We start from the raw sequence: 22,878 nt of genomic DNA on the forward strand, positions 1-22,878 counted from the left end.
GGAAGATCTCTAACCTAATATAAAGTTTAAAATCCCTAAATAAAATACAAAAAACACGAATGATATATGGAAATCCATAAGGATTGAAACATCTAGGTCCAAAATGCAGTGAGCACGTCACCTCAATACATTACTTTAGAAGTCACGCCTCACCTGAAGTCAAATACTTGATCTTAAACACAGTGATCTGTCTTCATTATTGCACCTAAGAAAAACAAATTCTAATCTTCATACTCCTCTCACAAGAGAAAACAATCAATACTACATGAGCACAGCCAACCATTTGGTAGTTGCACTGATTAAATACCCAAGGGTTAGGTTTTCTTTGTTATGTATGAAAAAAAAAAGTTTTTTATTAAAAAATAATAGTTTCCTATTAAAATCTGATTTGAGAAAATAAGATAAAAGAATCAATGAAAAAAATGATAAACCAAAGAACAACACTATCATATTTGCTGCTCTAAATACATGTTTACATTATTCCGAATAGGCGATAGAGAAGAAGATGAAAATGGAGAAAAAAGTGATGTAGACAGAGAATTTGTTATTCACTATACCATTTACGGATTCTCCTCTCTAACCTTTCATATTTGTAAAGAATTAGTGGACATAACTACCCTTCTCCTAAACCTGGACATGATATGGTGTACGGCATGTGTATTAAACACTTTATTGCATAAGCTAAGCATAACTTACATTTCAACAGTTATCAAATCCTCATCCCAAAAATTTGGGGTCGGCTGAACAAATCTTTTTACTCCCTTCAGTGCTTGCCTTTGAATGACAAAACCCTACCTTTAACTGAATGAAATGAACGATATATTCATCTTACGGGAAGGATAAGTTTTTTGCAACAGCTACATGTGGGTTGAGATTGTGAGATACACTGATGCGGTTTCTTTTAACACAAAAAACACTGAGCAACTTTTTGTTGCCACATCATCAAATATTATGAACACTACTTTTGTGATGTGCGGTTAGGATGGTCTGTGTTTTTGTGCCAAAAAAGCTTTGTGCATGCATTCAGGATGGTGTGTTCTTGTGTCAAAATGTGTGGCCTTTCAATGTGCTTTGTAAGCCAGTGTGATCTTTATTTTAGATCTGATTTGGGAACAAAAGCCCCACGAGTCTGTTGATTCCCAATCCTCATCTTCCCCCAAATGTTTAGGCTCTGGATATTGCAGTCTATTACAGGAAAAAAAAATATTTCTACTATAGTTGTATGTATATCCATGATTTATTGAGATAATTAATTGACAGCTTAAAAACTTATCTTGTAGATGTTCCTTCTGTTGCCATTGGTTTCACTGCATATGACATGATGAAGTCATGGCTACAGGTTCCACTGCGGCAGAAGTCGCAATCAGTATCTGCAGCATGAAGGTATCTGCTGCTTGTGTGCAACCATACCTGTCAGTGAAAAAAATTCTCTAAGAAGCCTACTTTGGTGTCATTTTCTGCTTCTTGGGGTCCAATGCAGCTAAGCCAGTGCCTAATCCAACAGGAGGAGCCTGAGCCTGATCTTCTTGACCAGTGACAGATCCATTCTCCTTAACATCTCCAGGCTTGTTCATGGTGGCCTCCTCTTTCTTTTGTTCCTCTGATGATTGAACATTATTTTGAGGTTCTGGACTCATCCCTAAGTTAATGATATTGAGTAGTTGAGTTAATGGTGGAAAAGGTTGAACAGGAACACCGTGCGGACGTACAAGGAGGCCTCTAGCAGCTGCTTTCTTTCTGACCTCAGCCGCTGCACGTGCAGCCCGCTCGTCAACTCCCCTACCTCGAGGCAAAAAAGTCTCCCCCATGATAGATTTGTTGACTGATGCTCCTGCATTTCCAGATCCTCCAGCTGCGGCAGCTTGAAATGCCTGTATCAGGTCGGGGTGGGCCTGCCACGCAAAAGCAATTGTCAGAATAGTACTCCCCAATTCCAATCATTACTTTTAAACAGAAATAGTTTAAACTAGAACGAAGGTTGCTTGGTTCAGTCCAGTTAAGCAGCAGTACAATGTGATCATGATGTCATCTAATGCCATTTATATAAAACTAATAAATCATTGTCCAGACCTTGCCTCAATGACTTGAGACGAGATAAAGGATGCTGTGAAGAGGTCTTCCTCTCTAAATGACTGGAGAGAGTTCAAAGAGCCTTTTGCCATTTAAAGAATATAGAAATAGAGAACATCCTAGATTGAGCTCTATCTATCTATCTATCTATCTATCTAAAAAGTAAGTTTGAGCTGCATGTATATACGTCCATTTCCCATCACCAACACGTTTTTAATTGCAGAATTTTTTTTTTTTTGAAAATGATGTACAATATAAGATTGGTGGGCAATAACAATTGATGGCTAAGGTATGCAGTTCATGGATGATTCTCTTTGCTTTATGAGGCCATCTGTTCAGAGACCATGAAACATTTAAGAGCTCTCCTTTGCTGTTTCTAAGTGTTTCTAGATAGTATTAAGTTTGAATTAGGATCTTTCAGACAGGGAGCAGCCCGATACAAGTTTGTAGGCTTGCAATGTGGGTTCCACAATTGATTTCTTATCAGTGACTTATCTTGGGCATTCTTTGGGTGCCAAAGAAAAATCTGAGTGTGGGTCCAGTCATAGAGAAGTTCAATGAGTAATCTTGATAGCCGGGGCATCTTTGTTTTTTTACTCTTCGTTGTTTTATACAGATTGTTTAATTATAAAAAAAAATAGTGGTTAAGATGCTAAAAGTCCCAGGGAGATGTTTTCTAGATTTTCCTATGAACTATTTTCAATTTGAATTAGCGAGACTTTATATTTTAAAAATAAAATCGAAAAGTACCTTTAAGATATCAATAGCCTTTTGAGTAGAAGTGGCATTCACTGCCTGCCCCTGTTGCTTTTGTGCATTTAGCTGCAGGAATAAAATCCAGCACATTAGAAAGCCAGAAACCTTTTTACACCCACCATTTAAGATTGCTTAATAAACTTGATTAGGCCATTGCATCCATTTACCTGAAGATCCCGCATTGTAAATGTCTTGATCCAGTTTTGCGAGTCACGAGTCCTTGAATCCTCTTCCCCGAGCTGCTTGACAAGTATACTGTAGGTCTTCTTTTCATGCTGTCAGCCAAAATTTTATTATTCGACACCAAACATAAATTTTATGGCTAAAATGAATGAAATGCATCAGATAATTCCTTCCAAAAGCTCACCTGTAGAGAGAGTTTGAATGCACCCATACAATTGAACGCAATGGCAAGAGCATGATAGCATACCGCAGTTTGAATATGCTCCTCACCAAGAAGCCGCTCATTTTTTTTCAAGGCTTCTTGCAAATAACGAAGCGCTATATTCATCTTTCCGATATCCTGGTACATCATCGCAACATTTATGAAAGTTGCAGCAACATCAGGATGATCTGAGCCGCATGATAAACTCAGTAAGAGCAATGTCTGGGACATATGACGCAAAGCAAGCTCCGTTTGGTTGAGACCATGGTAGAAAAGAGCCATATTTCCATAGCTGCAAAAACACAATAAAAGACCATATGAGCCACCAAAGAGAAAAAGAATCAATTAACACCCGACTGGCCATAATGTATGATATATCCCCATATGGATGATTTAGAATACTTCTCTTGTCCATCTTTTGAAGAGCCTTTCCACTAAAGATCTTCAGCATATTGCTTCACAAATGATGTTTTTTTTTTCCTTTCTACTCTTAGTTTACAACTTACCAGAATAAAAGAAAAGAAAGGGAAGGACCCAACAAAAGAAAAGATATGCTATGACTTGGTACCTGTGAGCAGTATCAGGGTGGTCCAATCCAAGGCATCGCTCATTTATGATCAACTCTTTATGTTGTTGCATTATGGCTCCTGCCATGTCTCCAGCATGATAAAGAACCATGGCAAGGTACCTGATAATAAATAAATAAAATACACTGTCAACAACTAGGTGTAGCAGGCGGACATTGTAGTACATTTGAAATCAACAAGCAGAAGGGGTTCCAAATCAGAAATACAGCAAACAAAATATGTGATCAAGTTGAGATTACTAGAAGAAACATGTGCTCACTTCACTACATAACAGACAAGATAAAAGGTGAGGAAAACCAGTCACAATCTTATCTGTCATAAGAATCTTCTCTTCATCCACAAATCATGTGCTTAAGTAAAATCCATGTGTAAGGTTAACAGAGATTATATTAATCATCTCTTATTTCATTGCAAAATTGACAAAGTATTTCGGGGTTCTTTCTTCAAAGAATTCAGGATTTGTTGGATCTTACCAAGGATTCTCTTATATAATTTTCGGACTCGGTATGCTAACACTTTCTCTGCTGAAGGGTGGCCAACCTCAAGATTTCTACCCTTCGTATGACCTAATAGATTCTATATTGAGACATGCAACAATAGAAACAGAAGTGGGAAATAAATCTACACCATAGCTGAGAGAAAAAATGTAAATTTCAAAAGGGAAACTGTCAACGACCGAGTGGTGAAGCACCGAGTAAAAAAAATATATCAAACCATTACCCATAGCCACATACAAATCTAATTGATACAAATTAGCTCCTAACATCACAAATTTTTGCCAAGGATTCGTCAAGTATTTTAGTCAAAACTACAATCTGGAAAGCCCCCTACTTTGAACGTCGCAAAATTCATTAATTAACATAGAATAATAGAATCAATGTAAAAATCACCACATGCATTATGTACTTGTATATACAAAGCTTAAGCTTTGTTAATTCCTTCAAGTTTACTTGTTTGAATTTATACTCAGAATATGTAACTTTAAATGTCATCTGCAATATCATAAAGAAGAAGGGTATGAAGGAGAAACAGCGAAATGCTTGGAATAATTACCGGCAGCAATTTGCAACCTCTCGATGCATGGGACCAGTAACCTGCATCCACGATTAACCGATAACATGAACTCAAAGTGAAATAAAATGAAAATTGAAAAAACAAAGAGGTATTGCATGTAAATGGAGAATAGCATACTTGCTGAAGAATAGAAAATGCTTCAGAAAACATTGCGTAGGCCTCATTAAGCATTCCCTGAACCATAACAACAGAGTAATTACCACCCCTTATTTCCAAACAAAGTATTCCACCAAAGAAATTTAAAATCATTCTAAGTGCAAGAAAAGGATATATTTTAGACTCAAAATGATGAAGCACAGCAAATACCTCAGCCAATCGGACCTTCCCAGTTTCCACCAGATCCCTAGCTTCTGAACATACTGGAATTGAATGCTTCACTACAGGTTGGAGATTCAAGATATCTGATGTTTGGAAGGGCACTGTAGCATCAAGATCATATTTTCGTGCTGCAATTGTCATACCTACCTGTTAAGAAAGATTAAACTCAAGTTTTAATATGAAGAAAAATTACTGAAAATAATAGAAAAACCAGATTAAGTACCATTTCAAGATAGCTTTGCTCGTAAACTGATATATATAAGTACACTCCAAAGTTTCAAACAATATCTACAAGCTTGAAAGTGCCTTGTGTAGAAAAGTATATGCACGCAATGCTTATAGATCTTTGACAACAAAAGGATATTATTGTAAGACAGTGATACTTCCAGGTGCTATCCTGAAATTCCGAGAAATAAGTATATCTCAACCTTAAATATTAGTTGTGACTCCTTATTGTAAAAGGGTCTAGAGCTTGTATGTAAAGTGATGTAGGACAACCTAAATTTGTATGATTCTAAAGTTGTTCTACTTTGGGAAGGGTGGTGGAAAGGGCTAAATAAGTGGTGATGAAGATCACGAATTATTAAGGTAAATTAAGAAGGCATTGAGGCTTCCACTCATAATCAAAACATAATAGCACGTTATTGCCATTATAAGATAAAGACTTGCAGTTCATTGACATGAAATGAACTCAAAGTTACCTTTTGGCACAAATTACGAATAGCTGAAACTTTTTTGACTTCCAATCTCGAACCCTCTGGCAACTCAAACTACAAAAGAAAAGGTTATTCAAACAAAAAATACGTCGAATTCTATTATGAGAACTCATGTGCAAATCAAACCCAGTTACTGATACCTGATATTTGAATTTTGCAAATTCGTGAATATCAGACCAGAGAACTTCTGAGTTAATATTCCTATATGAAGACTGATTCTTCCTCTCAAAAGCTTCACCTCTCCACCTTGCCCTAGAAGATTTACCTGAAACTTGATTGGCCATTTGATCCTGAAAAAAATATTTACATAGGTTTCATGCCTGGTTAAACATCCGTGCATTGCTAATTTACACAAAGTTAAATGGTAAAAATATAGATACGAAGTAACTGAATGATCACTTTTAGGTAATCATGTAGCTCATACAAGGTAGACAAGAATCGATGTAAATCTGCTAATACTATTCATGATAAACAATCAATGTTCCTTCCAAATATAGTAGGATATAGTATTCAATATAAATACATATCACTCAAGGGATTTTTTTTACATTTACCTAATAAAAGAAATCTCTTGCAATTCTAAAATAACCTGAACTTACCTAAAATATCTCTCGACATATTATAGGAAAACCTGAATTTATTGAACTGTTTGCTCAGTACTTCTTTGAGCCACTAGATGACATGGTATACATATAGTAGTAAACCCAAAATTTTGCGATTAGGCCTCAGTGATTATAACAAAATAGAGAACATAAGTTATTTTAAAATATAACGATAAAAAAGAAAATTTCATTAGCATCTTTGGACATGAGTATATATGAGCATTTGTCTGTATTTGTTTATGCATGTGTGTATGAAGAAACAAACAAACCTATACACAAAATGGCATGCTACACAGCATAATACTTGATGGTTATCTGCTAAGACGGAAATGCGACTGAAAACTAAGATACACTGGCAATGGGTAGATCAGAGTTCAATACTAAAGATTCCAGAATAAAATGATTTACTTAAGAAATTAGGAAAGAGATTAGACACCACGTTTCTCATACCTTCTTTTGGGTTCTGGACTGCATACCATTAGAAGTTCCTTTTAGGCCAACAAGTTGAATATGTCCAAAGAAACAATTGAGGAAGTGTGCCATCGCTGGCCCAAGATCTTGATCCTGTGACTCCCTCAGAATGTCCTGCATGGCCAGATAAAGGAGACACAATAGCAATATAAGTTTTTTGATTGATATAAGTATGCCAATGTGATACAGTAAATGCAACTACAACAAAAGAACAGATAGTTTTTCATACTTAATCAGTGATAAGAGTTGAAATATTCAACTATTATTAACTGTATTTTATTTTTTTCAGCTCACAAAGGCTTGGAGAAAATTATTTATGTGACAGCTCAAGGGCTGGAAAAAACAAAAGTGTATAACACAGAACCTCCTTGATAACCATGAGTGACGTAATAATAACTTGATAAACTATTAAATATGTCACTCAGATTCATTTTTCAAGGGAGTTTTAGAAGTACATTTTTGTAGGTTAAGCAGACAGATTTATTAATCAAATTCATCTTTCTAGTTTAAGAAGTCAGATGATACTTGCACTAAGCCACTAGAGCTACCCAACTGGATGTGAGCACATGTATAGATCAAAGCAGACAAGCAGGGTAGTCAGATTATAACCCTTTTTTAATGAGTTAAAACTTATTAGGAAACAACTCAAAATGGGGATTGACATGACCTGCCAGATGATACATGGACTAAGGTTTGATGGAGATCTTTTTAAATGTAGTCAATGTAGCATTTTTCTTGTGGTTACTGACATGGGTACTGATAGAATTTTCAAGCAGAGGAAAGATGTAGAGGATGAAGAGTTAAAGTTTAGAGCTACTTAGAAAAAATCTCAAGTTTTTACAAACATTACTTAATTCTAACATTTTAATCTCTTCACCTCTTGGGTATTCATTTTTATGAGGTTTTGAAACTCAAAACTAACCAAAGAATTTGTTTTCCAGGCAACAGCTCGGATCTCAATAACAGTATTTGCACTTTATTTCAAGAAGAAATCCACAAATGAAATAGAGAAATATGACAGAAAATGAATACAACCATGAAAATATAATTTAGGTCCTTTATTCACTAGAATCTTTTAAGGGCTTTGTGCGTGTGGTCTAATAGGCAATCAAATGCATGGAAAAAAGCACGGTAGAGAGCATTAAAGATTGGCACCAAAACCACCATGTTTGTACTTTCAAGTTTCAAATATGTTGGAAACCCGCATGTTGTTCCAATTACTTTTATAATATAGAAGGTGCAACACAAGAACACCCTTGTTGGATCCCAAACCAGAACTCCACAGCACCACCCAGTTTCAGAATGTGGCATTTAAATAGTAGGATCTAATGACATTAAACTAGCATTAACATGGAAGATCTATTGAATGAAGTTACGTTCTTTTTACATGAAATGGCAACATTTCAGATTTTTACTGCAATGAAATGTGCAATGGTAAAGGTTCAAACCAATATCTCAAAATTGCAGAAAGAACTTTCAGAACATAAATAGTTAAGTAGATAAGAAGGCTCACCTTGAGAATGTGTTTTGCAGACCTAACAACAATTTCGACAACACAAAGATCCCAAATATGAGGTAAATGCCTAGTCATTTCAGCTATCTGGAGAACATGATTCAGACTCATCAGAAAGAACAAAGTAGCAATTAGATTAAAAAGGAAAAATGAATGAAATATAACAGATCATCAAATTGGAATTAAGAAAGGCTTACTTTCCTAATTTCTACAGCTTAAGAAAAAATACATGGAAAAGGAAGTTAAACAACATGTCCTTTATGCACAAGGAACGTCCACATATTTAGCTAATGCTTACTTTTCCAATATAACGGACATTAATTCCATGAGCATGTAATGCCGCAGTTAATGTCTGACCATCCATGGGTGAAACCTCAAGCGTGCAAAGATCTTGAACAAACTTAGGGATCACTTCATCTTTAAGATACAAAGAAACCTTCCTCACACTATCTTCATCAGCAGCTACCTCCTGATAAATACAAAGGGGGTATGACAAGTGAACAGAAAATTGGAAGTCTATTAGAATTACAAAGATGAAATCAAAAGGAAGCATCATCACATAGTTAAAAACTTAAAATGACGAGACTTACTTCTGGACTCCCAGCCAACTTAAATTCGGTAAATACATTAGGGTTCAAAAGTATTTCCTCTGACAATACACCGTTTTCAGCAGGTGCAGAATCACATTCTTGGACAGCCTTAATATTCCCACCTGTTGTATCCTGTGAAAACCATTACAAAGTAACTCTTAATGTCATTAAAATAATTAAGAGGTAGGCAGTTGAGTAAAAATTATAGTTACAATGTTTGTCAGATAGAGAAGAAAATATATGTTGGTACTAGACATGATAACCCTGGAAAAAGCATCAGATACAAATGCAATTATTTGTTGTACTGCAACATATATTATAACAAAATCTAAAATTTGTGTTAAACACAATCTAAGAAGACTTGTAGATTGATAGACACAGTAAAACTGCGTCCCCATAAATATGCATATTACAAAAAAAAAAAAAAAAAAAGGAAAAATTAATCAAGATTTTGCTGTAACAACCATTTTCAAAACATCTGATAAATATCAACAAGTGTTTAACATAAGAGATCATTTAGTGAAACATGATGTTCTTATTATGCAGAACAAAATATACATGCAATTCTACCTTTACTTTGGACCAACACTATTGTCCAGGTTCCATCAAAACATTTGTAGGGACATATTGTGTCATTTCCCTCCTAATGTACTTACAAAGCTAATAGAATATGGGGAAGGGCAGTTCTTGTTATTTTCTCCTCCCCCCTGCAACAGGCAATGTCTCATACACAACCTTGTTCATTGTTACACTTGGTATGGGTACAGCGGCACAGTTTGCTGTTTGCTAAATGGGAAATAAAGTCCCGATCGTAGTTTAAATATCAGTACCATGATTCATGATGGTAAGTTCACAAAATGTACGTAATGCTACAACGAATGCAATGTATGATAGTGACATTTACTGATATAAGTATTGATCCCACATTCCCACTAGTAACAAAACAATATATATCCTAAAATGAATACTTACAGAAAACTTGGTTGTGATTAGTTGCCATAGTAAGGGGTTAAGATTCTTTGATTGAGGTAACAATTCAGCCAGGTCATCATACACTAGCTGCAATGGATGGTTAAGAGCTCTAGATTGACTGCCATACACATGACGGTAAGGAACTTAATCAACACCATCAACATCATGAAGGCCTTATCCCAAACATTTAGAACCAATTGAACAAATCCTGTTCATTCAATGTTTTCTGAAGTTCATGATTTGTTTGACACAAGTTTGTTCATATCCGCTCAACTACTGCAATCTACAGTCTTTTTGATCAATCAAGTTTTTCCACCCACCAAACTCGACATCCTCATCTCTACCACTCCCACTCTATGATTGTGTTATTTCTTGATATTTTATATAGTTCTAACATATGGAAAAAATAACTTAAATTATCAGACCAAATTTTAGTTCGGCTGGTTATGAAATTTGAAAGCCTTGCTAATTATAGAATGAGTTTCATCAAGCCTCCAATAGGTGATTGGGGTTACTTTGTGATTTGGGAGAAGAGGAAGAAACTTAAAAGGTAAAGTCTAGATCGAATAACGGCCACAGAAACACAGCCACTGATATAGAATATACTGACTGCTTTTCAGATTGACCGTCGCAAATAGCCAAATATAGCGACGTTGAAATTGTTGGTTGTCACTAAAAATGCATATAGCGACGGTCTCATAGTTGGCCGTTACAAGTGGTTGAGACATCTATTGAGGGTCATACGAAAAGTCAATTCAATCGATTGAATTCTCAAAACTAAAAGAATTTCAAGAACCAATTTATTTACAGGTAGAACCAACATATACCCAATAGTAATCAGGTATAAATGCATGGAGAACAAATTTAGACCCAATTTTTTGGATCGGTTAAGTATCGATCAATCAAACTAAAGTATTGACACTCATACATACAAGTTCAGGATTCGGTTAGGATATGAAAGCAAACTAAGTATGGTCTCACAAATAAAAGGATTCCAGTCAGTTTTAGGAAACCATTCTTGAAAAGGTTGGTGAATATCAATCAGTCTTGTCACATGGTTAGAGCATTTTGCTGCAGGGTTTATACATTTGGTAACCTGCTAACATTAGGGGTATTTGAAGAAGATGCTACAACAACTGAAGATCAGATGAGAGTATAAATTAATGGAAAACATAAAAATATTGACTCAATTATACCTTAAAATGCTACAGGTTAAAGGTGAACAGATTAACCGGTCCTTTCGAGGTTGGGCATTTTCATTCTCTACACTCATTTCTATACACTCACATACAAAGTCACACCTAGGGGCGTCCAATTAAAGATAAATAGTTACTATTTAATTCACTTGAAATGCTTACAGTGCAGCGTGATCTGCATCCGTGTATATGCATACACATAATTAGTTCCAACTTCATGTACATGTATTTGTTTCAAAAAATATTTAATAGATAGGAGAAAGTGGTTATACAACAATACACAAGGATAAAATTGGTAAATAAAATCAGTCCCTACAAAAAGAGATCAGATTATATCTATACATCTTACAAAACTGTGCATCAAAATTTTTCTTTATGCTAAATTAAACCTGAGTAATCACAAACAAAATGGTAGTCAGACAGAGAAGAAACATTCTTTACCATAGCATTTGAAGCTACCACTGAATCGACATTACTAACATTAGAAGAATCAATGACCACAAGGGATTCTCCATCAGGTTTAGATCCACATTTTGATCTCTCTGCAGCTTCAGCCTAGCTCAGATTAGCCATGCAAAAAAAATTAGGAAGGCAACAAAAGAACCCGATGCTGAAGAGACTGTTCATAGGGGGATAAAGCAGGAGATTACCTGACAAAAGGCAGAAATAAGTTCGGGCCTCAAAACACAAAATCGAGATCTGGGCCCAGTATAGTTTGCATCGCGAGGAGTTACCCTCATCAGGTCCAAAAGATAATGCCTGAAATCCACACAAAATAAAGTGAAAAGGCATGAATAATACCGTAAATACTTAAATAAATTGGATGAGGATGACGTGGACCAAGGATTAGCAATGATTAATCAGACCATGCACTGGCAAGCTGCAAAGATTAATTTACACATTATTTAAAACCCTCATTCAATACATAATAATTATACTTTGGAAGAACTAAATTAAATAAATGGGTAAATTGGAAACAAGGTATTAAATTTTGGTTTTGGTATCTATTTCAGTCAACTTGGAAGGGGAATATTCCATTCAATTATAACTTTCCCAATCTTCCATCGCACTCTAAAAGCAAGTATCCATAACAGTTTGGCATTGGGTAAGAAAGGGGCATAGTGTATTATTGACAATTAGGGATGGTCGCCATCCTCGCTTTCGGTTTGACCCGTGTGTAAATTAACACAATATCTCAGTATATTACATGAAAATATGTTGAAATTTAATACAATAATTGCGAAGTGTTACCTTGATTAATAACTTCCATTATTTTCTAAAATATATTTGCAAATAAAATGTACATATACGTGATTTCTGATAGAACCATTAAATAGAGGGCTTTGTGTCAGATTTCTCTTTTTGTATCCATTATCCAACTGTCTTGGAGAGATGTCTCAATCTAGGAAGGTACCATGGCAATGTGCTATAAAAAAATAGCAATGTATTAAATTTTGATTTCGGTATTTATTTTGGATAGTCTGGAAATAGAAATATTTCGATTAGTGTGGAAATTAATATGATTTTTAGAAATGATGGAAATGAGAGAAATATTGAAGAAATTTTCATTGACCATATAGAAATGATAAAATAGGCATTAAAATACACTCACTAAGTTATCAAAATACAATAAATTATCATATAAAGTGAGAAATTGAAGATCAACAACATTTTGCCACATACGCGCAAGTATTGAGAGTCCAATGATGGAAATGAGAATAATAATGTTGCATTAACTACTTACAAGTTAATATGTAAAACACAAAAATGAAGAAACTATTAAGTATTGCATTCATGTGTTAATTTATTTCTTTTATTGTTTTAGTAAGTCGTAATAAATCGCTAATGTATCCAACTAATTAAAACATGAATCATTGTGTGCTTACTTTTATAAATGTACAAATATGCTAAAAATACATTAAAATAAGACGAAATAGATAACTAACTAATAAAATAATTCACTTATATTAAAGGATGAATTTTAGATGCAATTTTTTATTAGTGAATACTATGTGCAATTTACAAGTTCCTTCTAAAAGAAATTATAATTATAAGGTTTTTCCAAAAAAAGAATATTTTATTCGAAGTTTACTATTCATCAAAATATTTCCACAGAAATATTGCATTTTTATACCTAAATTTTGATAATTGCAGTCGAAATTCACTATTCATCGAAATATTATGCGAAATGAATAGCGATTTCCACACAAACATATACAATAAGAAACCGTCGGTTAAATTTTGTTGCAGAACTTGTGAAAATGGAAATATTTCGGTATATTTTGTGGAAATATGTCAAAATTTACTACTATGATTTAATAGTATCACAAATTCACAATAAAAATCATAGGTTTTCCTGATTAAGCAACGAACATGGTTTATTGTATTGTATCGTATACGTATCAATCGGTGTCCACTTTCTCTTTCAATCTCATTCTACCAACTTAATGAAACCAAAATTTTAATCCTTGGATGGCCTTCATACAAAATAACTAACCTGAGATGCCAATTATTGTGCACCATGATGCTTTTATTTTTTTAATTTTTAACGCACTAAAGAAGTTCAAAGTCCTCTTGAAAGATAGGCTTATTCATTCTCCACAGAAAACCAGCTTCTTGGGGTAGGAATTCACAGGAAGCACTAGACGTCCAATAACTAGCAACAGTGAAGTCCTGGTTGGGTAAATCACTAATTTGAGTTATTAAGATTAAGCTAACATTTCTACGTAGGTTTTTCAATAGGCAAGCATTGGGACACAATTAATAGTCATAAATTTTAGACAAAACGAAATGAGAGCTGCTATTGGCTCCAAACTTTTACTTATTACACCCCAATTAAAGATTAAAACAGACTCTTCAAATATTACAAAGGTTTGGCTCAAATTATAATGTCAACATTATAACACCTTCAAACAATTTCAGTAGTTGTTTACAATTATGATTAGGCTCAAATAGAATTCTAAACCCAAAAATCAGAAATCTACCCAAAACAAAATTGAGAGAGCTTCTATTGGCACTCCTACTTTTACTTATTCTCAACAATCCATTTATTTGCTTGATTTTTAATTGGTGTAATAAGTAAAAGTTGGGGTGCCAGTAGCAGCTCTCAATAAAATTCATCAGGTTGGATCAAGCAAGTTGTTACCTATCATCACTTCCGACAATACCCTTGCACTCCACAGGGGCAGCCAATTTGACAACATTGCCAGATCCATCGAGGACAGAATGTTCCTTCAAATGAAGCCGCTTGGCAGCCTCTAGTACCTAAAGGTACATAAGAGTTAATTCTCATGAGAAGAAAAATCATTTGAAATACGGCATCTAAAAAAATCAATAAGTAGGTTAAAATGTTAAACAATATATCGAATAGATAAGAAATAGAACGAAATTATGAAAATATCAGGACCCAAGATTCATTCAAAAAAGGTAGAATTTGTCGTCAATATAATGAAAAACAAGGTTTGGTGAAACCCTAGTGCCCAAGGTTGGCACACTGGCGGTGGTCGGCTAGTGTTTAACGATTGATCGTCTCGCTATCCAGCGGCAATTATTTGGTGACGATGACACCTTAATTGAACTTTGTCTTTCTCTTCTTTTTTTAAATACACATAAGATGGAAGAAAAAAGAAGTGCATAAACAATTTGCATAGGGGGGAGGAATGTAGTGACAGTTAGGTATCATTATCAGAATGTTTGGCAGAGGTTCTCTCTTTGATATCATTCTTCATTTTGGCATTGCAAACCACCTCCCTAGTGGAGTCTCCCAAATATAGATGCGGATATGGCCTTTGCATCTTTGCATGAAAAGGTATGGATGAGGTGGATTAGACACCCTGTTTAAACTAAGAAGACAACTGTTTGGGAGTCATTAACTAGATTCAGGGGGAGAGGATGAAGGCAATGGAAAGCTCCATAAGAAGAAGGAGAAAGGAGCATGAGATGGTGAGAGAGATGAGCTCCTTTGTAAGTTGGGAAATAAAGATAACCATTGCCTCCGTTGCTTGTTGCCCTAGGAAACTTGTTTATAGACAAAATGTAATGTGTTGTAGCAAGGTCATTATTCTCTTGACCTCTTTGTCCTCCACGCTGACTGCACTTTGCCACCACACTCATAGTAGCCCACATGGAATGCACATGAACTGATTTTCTTTGCACCAAATGATGATATATTTTGTTATCAAAACACTTGAGGAAACTTTTAGCAATTTTTCCTATACAAGAAGAAGACAGCAAATTACAGATAACGTGGTAAGATAAATCAAACTCTAACAGGCTCCTCACCTTAGAATGAAATGCTTCATTCCAGCAAATTTTCTTTCCATTGTCAACGGATCCATATAAAAGGGAGTCTGATTTATCTCCTTGAAGAATACCAGGTATAATACTCTGCAATAAAATATACAAAGCGGAATTAGAAAATGACCAACTGGATAGAGCTCCAAGCTTCTCTCAGCACACAGAAGCACAAAGAGTTAGCTATAGTAGGAAAAAGAAGAAGGGATGGCCCTAAATAGTTGTTATAGATCAAAATAATGTGCTGGAAATTGAGAAATGCAGCCCGCAGAGGAAGAGGGAAAAAAAAAACAATAGATCATATTCTATTACTTCAAATCGTTTCACCAAATAACAAATCACGAATTTTGTCAAATCACAATGTCTATAAGAAATCTAACCATGTCATTTTACAAGCGTTGCAAGGAGACATATAAGGAAGAGTTTGTTCTGAAATATACACAAGGCTAAAAATGCAAATTAAGGATGTATCAGGTTTCAGTACACACCTGTGCTACTACTCTATGACCCCTGTAATCAATTAAGGCCATAGCAAGGTTATAAAGTCCAGGAACATCAGCCTCCTGGTAGGCTTTGGTTCCTTTTAAATCATTATTTGCAGAAGCATAAGTAGCCTGCTCACTGTCAATCGACTGTGAGTCACCAGGTACACCAGGAGACACGTCCATGACAATGTGATCTTCCTCTCTATCTGAGCCATCAGATTTCTCCTCATTAGAAACACCACCAGATCCACGCAACGAATTGCTGGAGGCCCTTTCAGATGAATCAGGTAAAGAGTTTGTGTTCTTCAATTTAACATTTGATGCATGATATTTAGACAGCTGTCCAAGGTCCACATCAATGGCAAAGCTGAAGAATATATTGTTGTGCACGTACCTAAAACAATACAATAAGACATGTTAACCCAACAAATGCTAGATAATCATTAGGAAAATCTAGAATGGACGAAAAGGCATTGCCCACAATGAGTTTAACATTTAGAGCAAGAAAATAAATACACAGCGCTCCAATAAATAAAATACAATAATAAGATGTACTTCCACGTTAAGAAAGAAACAAAATTGGCTCTGGAAAATCGAAATAGACTTTTCTAAGTAACAAAGGGATTTCATAACAGAAACAATGTATCAGAAATATGATGGTATGTTTCAATTACATTATCATAATGTAGCATAATTGAATAATTGCATAGTAGACAATACAGCATAAAATTGACCACAAAAATATCTGCATTATACCCTAAACAATATTTTAAAGAATATGGCATAATTAAACCAAGTAGAGGAAATCAACAGAACCTGTGCAGAGTTGTAGGCTGAAAAAGATAATAATAACACCAGAAGGTGCTCTGTATTTAACATAGGGAAATATTTGCAACCAATAGTTTCTTTTTTATTGATTAACTTCTATAGCGCTGAGGAAAAAAATAGCAAGACTTCAATACACCCATTAAAGATGGGAAATGGAAGCCAACAGACTTTGGACTGACCATGCCTCAATAAACTTGTGAGAAAGTTGCAAAGATACAAATTATAAAAGAAAAATTGCTGACACTGGTGTTTTAACTTCATTAACAATAATAATGTATATATATTATTGACGTCAATGGAGATCAAATGCCAATTTTCTACGCATGATATCTTTGAGGATTGGGGAAAGAATTCTCAAAGAAAGGGATTGCCTTGGAAGTTTCTTCCTTTCGTCATTTGCTAGGCCCTGTGTAAGAAAGAACAAAAGATTGTTTGATTATGACGACAGTCGCAAGGAAATCATTTTGAAGGTCAAAGCCTTACTGTATTCTTCATTCCCAATCCAAAAAGGAATTTAGAGGCATGTTGGTCTGAATTTGTCGTTAGATGGGAAAGTTTAGTGGGTATTAAGCTTTTGTATTCTTTTGTAGGATCCTTTGCCTAGGTTGAATAGTACTTCCAATAATTACTAAATAAGACATAAAGCCAACATTGGACTAAAAGTGCATGGGGAAGCCACTGCCATCCATGTAACCAATAAAGTTGCCTAAATAGGATAGAAAATACAATCAGTGATTTCAGACAGACTATTAAGCAATATGAACAAAATATTTACAAGGAGACAAAATACAAGGAACATGCTTTAGTATGTTTTACTCACATGTGAAAACACTCTGGATCAGTTGGATTAATAGGGGGTATACATCTGCTGATTACTCCAACTGCACCACTAACTGCCGCATTGACAAAGTCTGAAGTCACTTTATATAGAGCCCTATCACGTAAGATCCTACCAAAAAAAAATCTTAAGAAGATAAAGACCATGCTGATCTTTCATATTACTAAACAATCAAATCGTCTATTTTTTGCAGAAGTTATACGTTATGATAATCAACAATAAAAAAAACTAATTGAAATGGGATGACAAAACAATAAGGAAAGAATAAATGGATTAAAATCATTTTTTTAATAATCATTAAATCTAAATTCAGTAATGAATTATAGAAACAATCAGAAATACACCTTTCTTGATGAGTCGAATGAGGAAACTCGCGACAAGACTGCAATTCCTCATTCCAGTCTCTCTGCATTCCAATTATCTCACTTCCATATGAAAGAGTCAGAGCATCCTCTGCTCTGGCTGCATCCCTTTTATGATCTGAAAATAACGGAAACCATGGTAGTTCATTCAGAAAACTTAGCAAACCTCAACATTACCAAGAAGAAGGTGAAAATAAAATGTCACTAGTAAAATATATATAGCCACTTCTATTGTAGTAGAAGACAAGAAAGATATGATCACGTACTATACATCACTACATAAACATATTCAATAAAAATCATGTAACAAACATGTTCATTTTCCTCAAAGACTTTTTGTGTAAAAAACGTCTACAACCATTAACAATTTGTTTACTGTCATACAAGGAAAAGTTGGAGCTAAGTGAGATAGAGACAAAGGTCAGAATTTTACACTTAAAGAAATGGAAGAGCTAAGAAGAAGAAGAGACCTAGGTGGGGTCTAGTTGTAATTTTGCATATTTTTCTATGAAATCCCCTCTAAACCTCCCTTTTTTATCTATTCCCCTCTTTACATTCAAGCAAATTTACATTTAAGCTTTCCTTATTTTTTAGCAATGTAGATCTTAGTTTCTTTTAGCTTGAAGCTTGGAGGTAGAAGAGTAAAACCTCTTGGAGGTAATCACCTCCTATAAGCACTCAATAAGCTCCATGAGAGCATTAGAGTAGATTAGATGTTTATTTACTTTCTTGCAAGCTTTAAATTCTTAGATTAGATGTTTATTTACTTCCCTTGCAATCTTTAAATTCCTAGTATAGATGTCTTTACTTTCTTTAAATTCCTTGCAATTTAAATTTTCTAGAATAGAGATTTTCCTATTTTCCTTCCTAATGGCTTAAGAGCTAGAGAGTAATCCCTCCTTATACGTAATCTTCTCTTTCTAAAGCCATTACATGCATACACTATACGCACACACATCAAAATGTTTTCTCTAAAATAGCCAAGGGTCAAAGGAGGGGATCTTCCTAGATCTACACCTAACTCTCTAAGCTAACAAAAAAATAGTCCCAAAGAGGACACACCTCATGCATAAGGTCCCTATTCTTTCCATGGTGGTGTCCAACTCATGGACACCTCCTAAAGGCTAAAAAAACAAAAAGATGCTTCCAAGGGAGCACATAACCCTCAAAAAGAGCCTTGAGATCTAGGAAGGTGAAATCCATTTGGATTCGCACTAAAATCCTAGACTCATAAAAAATTCCAGCAAGCACCTTCTTTTGTTTTTAGCTTGTTCATTGCCTTAATTTGTTCATTTTCTAAAACTAGACTATAATTCTCTCACCTTTTAACATTCTCTATAATTTACCTTACTTTTAAAACCCAAAAAGAGTATTCTAATCTTCACCATCTGGTCATATATTGGTAATCATCTTAGGATAGGAGGGGCAATGTGCCTAACACCTTCCTTGTTCATCAACCGAACCTCCTTACCTTAGATTTTTAGGTAGAATTTTCCCTTTTATCCTTTGCATATGTGAGTCACTATAAGCGAAAAAACAGATTTTCAAAAATCTTGTATAGTTCCATTCACACTTTAATTGAATGGCGGCGACTCCTAAACCATGTAGATGAGCTCAACCTCCCCAAAGGATTCTAAGGCCATGTATCTACATAGATCATCTAGACCTACGAGGCGTTGCCATAGTTCCTCTATTTTTCTAAGAAACAGTTATACTTAATATTTAAAAAAATAAAACATTATTCATGTTCAGGAAATTATACTTGAAAATAAATTTTAACTTCAAAAAAAGGATACGTGCTTATGAAGATTCTACTCTCAGAATGATAACTAAACATCAAATTTAACCTTTGAGTAATTGAAGTTACCAGGAAAAGGACACGCTCCAAGCCATGAATTTGGTGCTAACATGGACTGGACATTTTCAAAGGGGTGTGCAGAGGCCCTAAGCTCCAAAATTTCACGAAAAGCTTCACAAAATTTAATCCGAAAATCAATTGATGCCCAGGGCTTGATCCACGCCCTATAGAAAATAATGTTTTCTCCTTGTTTTCTTACCTTTCTTGAATTTAGAGCTAATCTTCTGCAGGAGACCAACAAGGGTGGTTGCTTCTGACGCAACTTTGGCCGGCCTTGCATCCAAGGTATTCCCCGTGCTAGAGTTCACATAAAACATTTTTGTGGTTCCCGTGATACAAAATTTATGTCCCTCCAATGTCACTACATCGATATAAATCAAATCTCCAACAAGCCTGTGAATGGGACAACACCATAAAGAATCTAAACTTGTTTGCTAAAAGAATGATAGAATGTAGGGAACTCAAAAGATACCTATGAATGTTGTACATTTTAGTAAAGGGCTATACCTCCTATAACTTGGAGGAGGATTGAATGAAGAAAACACGATGCTCTCCACACATTTAATCTCTTTAGAGGAAGTTGAGACCAAATTACTAAGTGAACCAGTAACATTCTCCATGAAACCCAGACTGTCGAGCTCTGGACTTCTGCTTTCACAGCTTCTGGATCACAATACATTTGAGATAGTTGAGAACCAACTGATATAGAAGATACAACAAACTTTTAAACATATCCAAATATACAGAACCTGCAGTTGTGTTTCGTGACGTCTCATGCTGTAATGCAAGTGATGTTGATAACGAGGCGTGAAGAGTGGAAAGAGAAAGCAATTCTCTTGAACGTTTGACATGAGCTCTTATAGATCTATCGTCGTACAATGCTGCCATAAATGCATCATTATTATAGCCACAAATTATAAAGGTAATAATACTACTACTAAAAAATTAAAATAAGCATTCACATACAAGGAACCATCTCCAAGGAACAACCACCAGTAGTAATATCTGCAACCTCAGAAAGTTCATTGTAATCCTCGAGATGATGAACTGAACCATCCTTGGTATGCAATATTAAATCATAGCAAGTAAAATAACAAGTCTCTGGAGCATCAAAAAGGAATTGTCTTAGGTCCATGACAGAATCTCCTGGATTTAACTGTACATTGAAAACCAAGATCAACAACATATAAGACAAAAAGAACAATTTATTGATAAAATATCAATTTCAAAACCATGATCATGTAACAGAAGGACTAATAAAATCGCATAAATATTAACATCTGATTAGAACAATGAAGAAACCATCATTGATCAAATTAACTCACTTGTAACTCTAGCTTCTCGCCATTTTGTGTTTTGACGGAGATAGGATAGAGATGAATGTCACCTGTTCCACGCAAAAAATGCGAACAAAGAAAAATGTTAAAATTATTGGCTGATAAGACTTGTTTATGAACATTGTTAATGTTTTGATCATCCAAATAGAAAAGGTACTCCTCAAAGACAGTCACCGTACTTGAGTTCAGAAAGTCTGTGGTTTGGAATAGTGGCTAGAAAGTTAAAAAACGGTTATCTAACCTCTTCTTCTCCCATGCGCCCTTCATAGACACATAACACGTCGTAGAACCAATAATAATGGTCGATAAATGTTTGGATGTATCAACTATACTAAGTTCAATCTCTTTGTGGGGATCATTCATCTGGGATCACTTCTAGGTGATTACCTCCTAAAACCTAAAAAATCACCCTTTATTCATCCGAGATCATTATTTTTCCCCAAATTTTGAAAGTAAGCTTACGGAAACTACATAAACAGTACAAGTCTTCCACTAAATTAAGACTCTTTTAACTTTTACACAATCCAAAAAGGAAATTTAAGGAAAGAAAATGTAATCGCAATGTTAAATACCAAATTTATCGCAAAAATCCAAAGCACAAATGATTCACAAATCACAACTATGAGGTTACCTTCAGCATGTTTAGATTGGTTTGCCTCCGAATTCGACTTGGTATTGGTTGATTCTTCAATAGCCGCAATTCCATTAGCGCCGCCATTAGAGGAGTCTAAGCTATTCGATTCATCCTTCAATGGAACATCAGGCGAAGACACTGGTTCAGAAGAGTTTGTAGAATTCTGCGATACTCTACGATTTTTCCCCTTGTGGGACTTCCCCGCCATTTTTTAAACCCTAATTTAAAAATCACAAATCAATCATTCCAGTTTAAAGTTATCCGAAAAAAAAAATCTTAAACTATATTAATCAAAAAACGCTAAATTAAAAAACAAAAATAAATGTAGACTAGAAGCGTAGAACTCATGGGGGCGCAATATAGTGAAGAACTATGAACAGTCGCTAAATAACGCAGGGACGTAAGCTTACCAGATGATTGAGAAGAAAGAACGTAACCAAAAGAAAATAAAAAGTTCAGGCTTTAAACATTTCGGCGCTTCCCCTCTATCTGCGGTAGCTTCGTCCAATGTTTTTCATGGACAAAAATGCCATCGCAAAAAGATTTTATTCTGAACTATGATTTGATAAGAACGGTAAAATAGCAGGAAGCGTAAGGATATAATCGTCTAGTTAACAAAGTTGGAGAGAGAACTTGTCACGACGAAGCTAAAAGGAAAGCGAGAAAAGATCTTTCCTTTTTTATGCGGTGAAAAAACCGATTACAAATCACTGGTGCATTTGAGTGAGGGTTTTAGGGTTTTAGAGTTAGACCTCGTCCCATAATGCCACGTGTACTGAAACAAAGGAACATTTGGCGATTTCCCCAAAGTACTTGCATTCCCAAATGATGACGTGTCACTTGACCTCGGTCTACATTAAAATAATATGAAAATTACATTAATTTCCACATCTTCAACTTATAGCCAAAGCCCGTGAATTTTGTTTTTTATTTATTTATGAAAAAGCTATAATCTTTGAGCTCTTCAATCTCTATCGTAAGTTATTTTACCAA

At 35.0% G+C, this 22,878-nt stretch overlaps 1 protein-coding gene across 2 annotated transcripts; it reads right to left on the minus strand.

Moving 5' to 3' along the window:
- Positions 1 to 1,052: 1,052 nt before the first annotated feature.
- Positions 1,053 to 22,568, minus strand: LOC147397653 (clustered mitochondria protein-like). Of its 2 annotated transcripts, XM_086449520.1 has the most exons (29): positions 22,296 to 22,568; positions 21,883 to 22,103; positions 21,240 to 21,301; positions 20,881 to 21,070; positions 20,645 to 20,795; positions 20,422 to 20,565; positions 20,114 to 20,307; positions 19,924 to 20,025; positions 18,039 to 18,174; positions 17,677 to 17,805; positions 16,032 to 16,422; positions 15,532 to 15,636; positions 14,396 to 14,514; positions 11,901 to 12,009; positions 11,692 to 11,805; positions 9,083 to 9,214; positions 8,791 to 8,961; positions 8,493 to 8,579; positions 6,959 to 7,093; positions 6,047 to 6,196; positions 5,892 to 5,960; positions 5,179 to 5,337; positions 4,990 to 5,046; positions 4,852 to 4,892; positions 3,780 to 3,899; positions 3,194 to 3,503; positions 2,994 to 3,101; positions 2,821 to 2,892; positions 1,053 to 1,892 (listed from the first exon to the last, which is right to left on the minus strand). In XM_086449520.1, the coding sequence occupies exons 2-29, from the start codon at positions 22,091 to 22,093 to the stop codon at positions 1,440 to 1,442; spliced, it is 4,221 nt and encodes a 1,406-aa protein (XP_086305646.1). In that variant the 5' UTR covers positions 22,094 to 22,103; positions 22,296 to 22,568; the 3' UTR covers positions 1,053 to 1,439. The 2 variants fall into 2 exon arrangements, with proteins under 2 accessions (XP_086305646.1, XP_086305645.1); XM_086449519.1 differs by lacking the exons at positions 20,881 to 21,070; positions 21,240 to 21,301; positions 21,883 to 22,103; positions 22,296 to 22,568 and having other exon boundaries at positions 20,422 to 20,577; positions 20,664 to 20,795.
- Positions 22,569 to 22,878: the final 310 nt, after the last annotated feature.

The sequence above is a fragment of the Akebia trifoliata genome, chromosome 8 (genome assembly GCF_017979445.1).
Source record: "Akebia trifoliata isolate Shusen 1 chromosome 8, ASM1797944v1, whole genome shotgun sequence".
NCBI lineage: Eukaryota > Viridiplantae > Streptophyta > Magnoliopsida > Ranunculales > Lardizabalaceae > Akebia > Akebia trifoliata.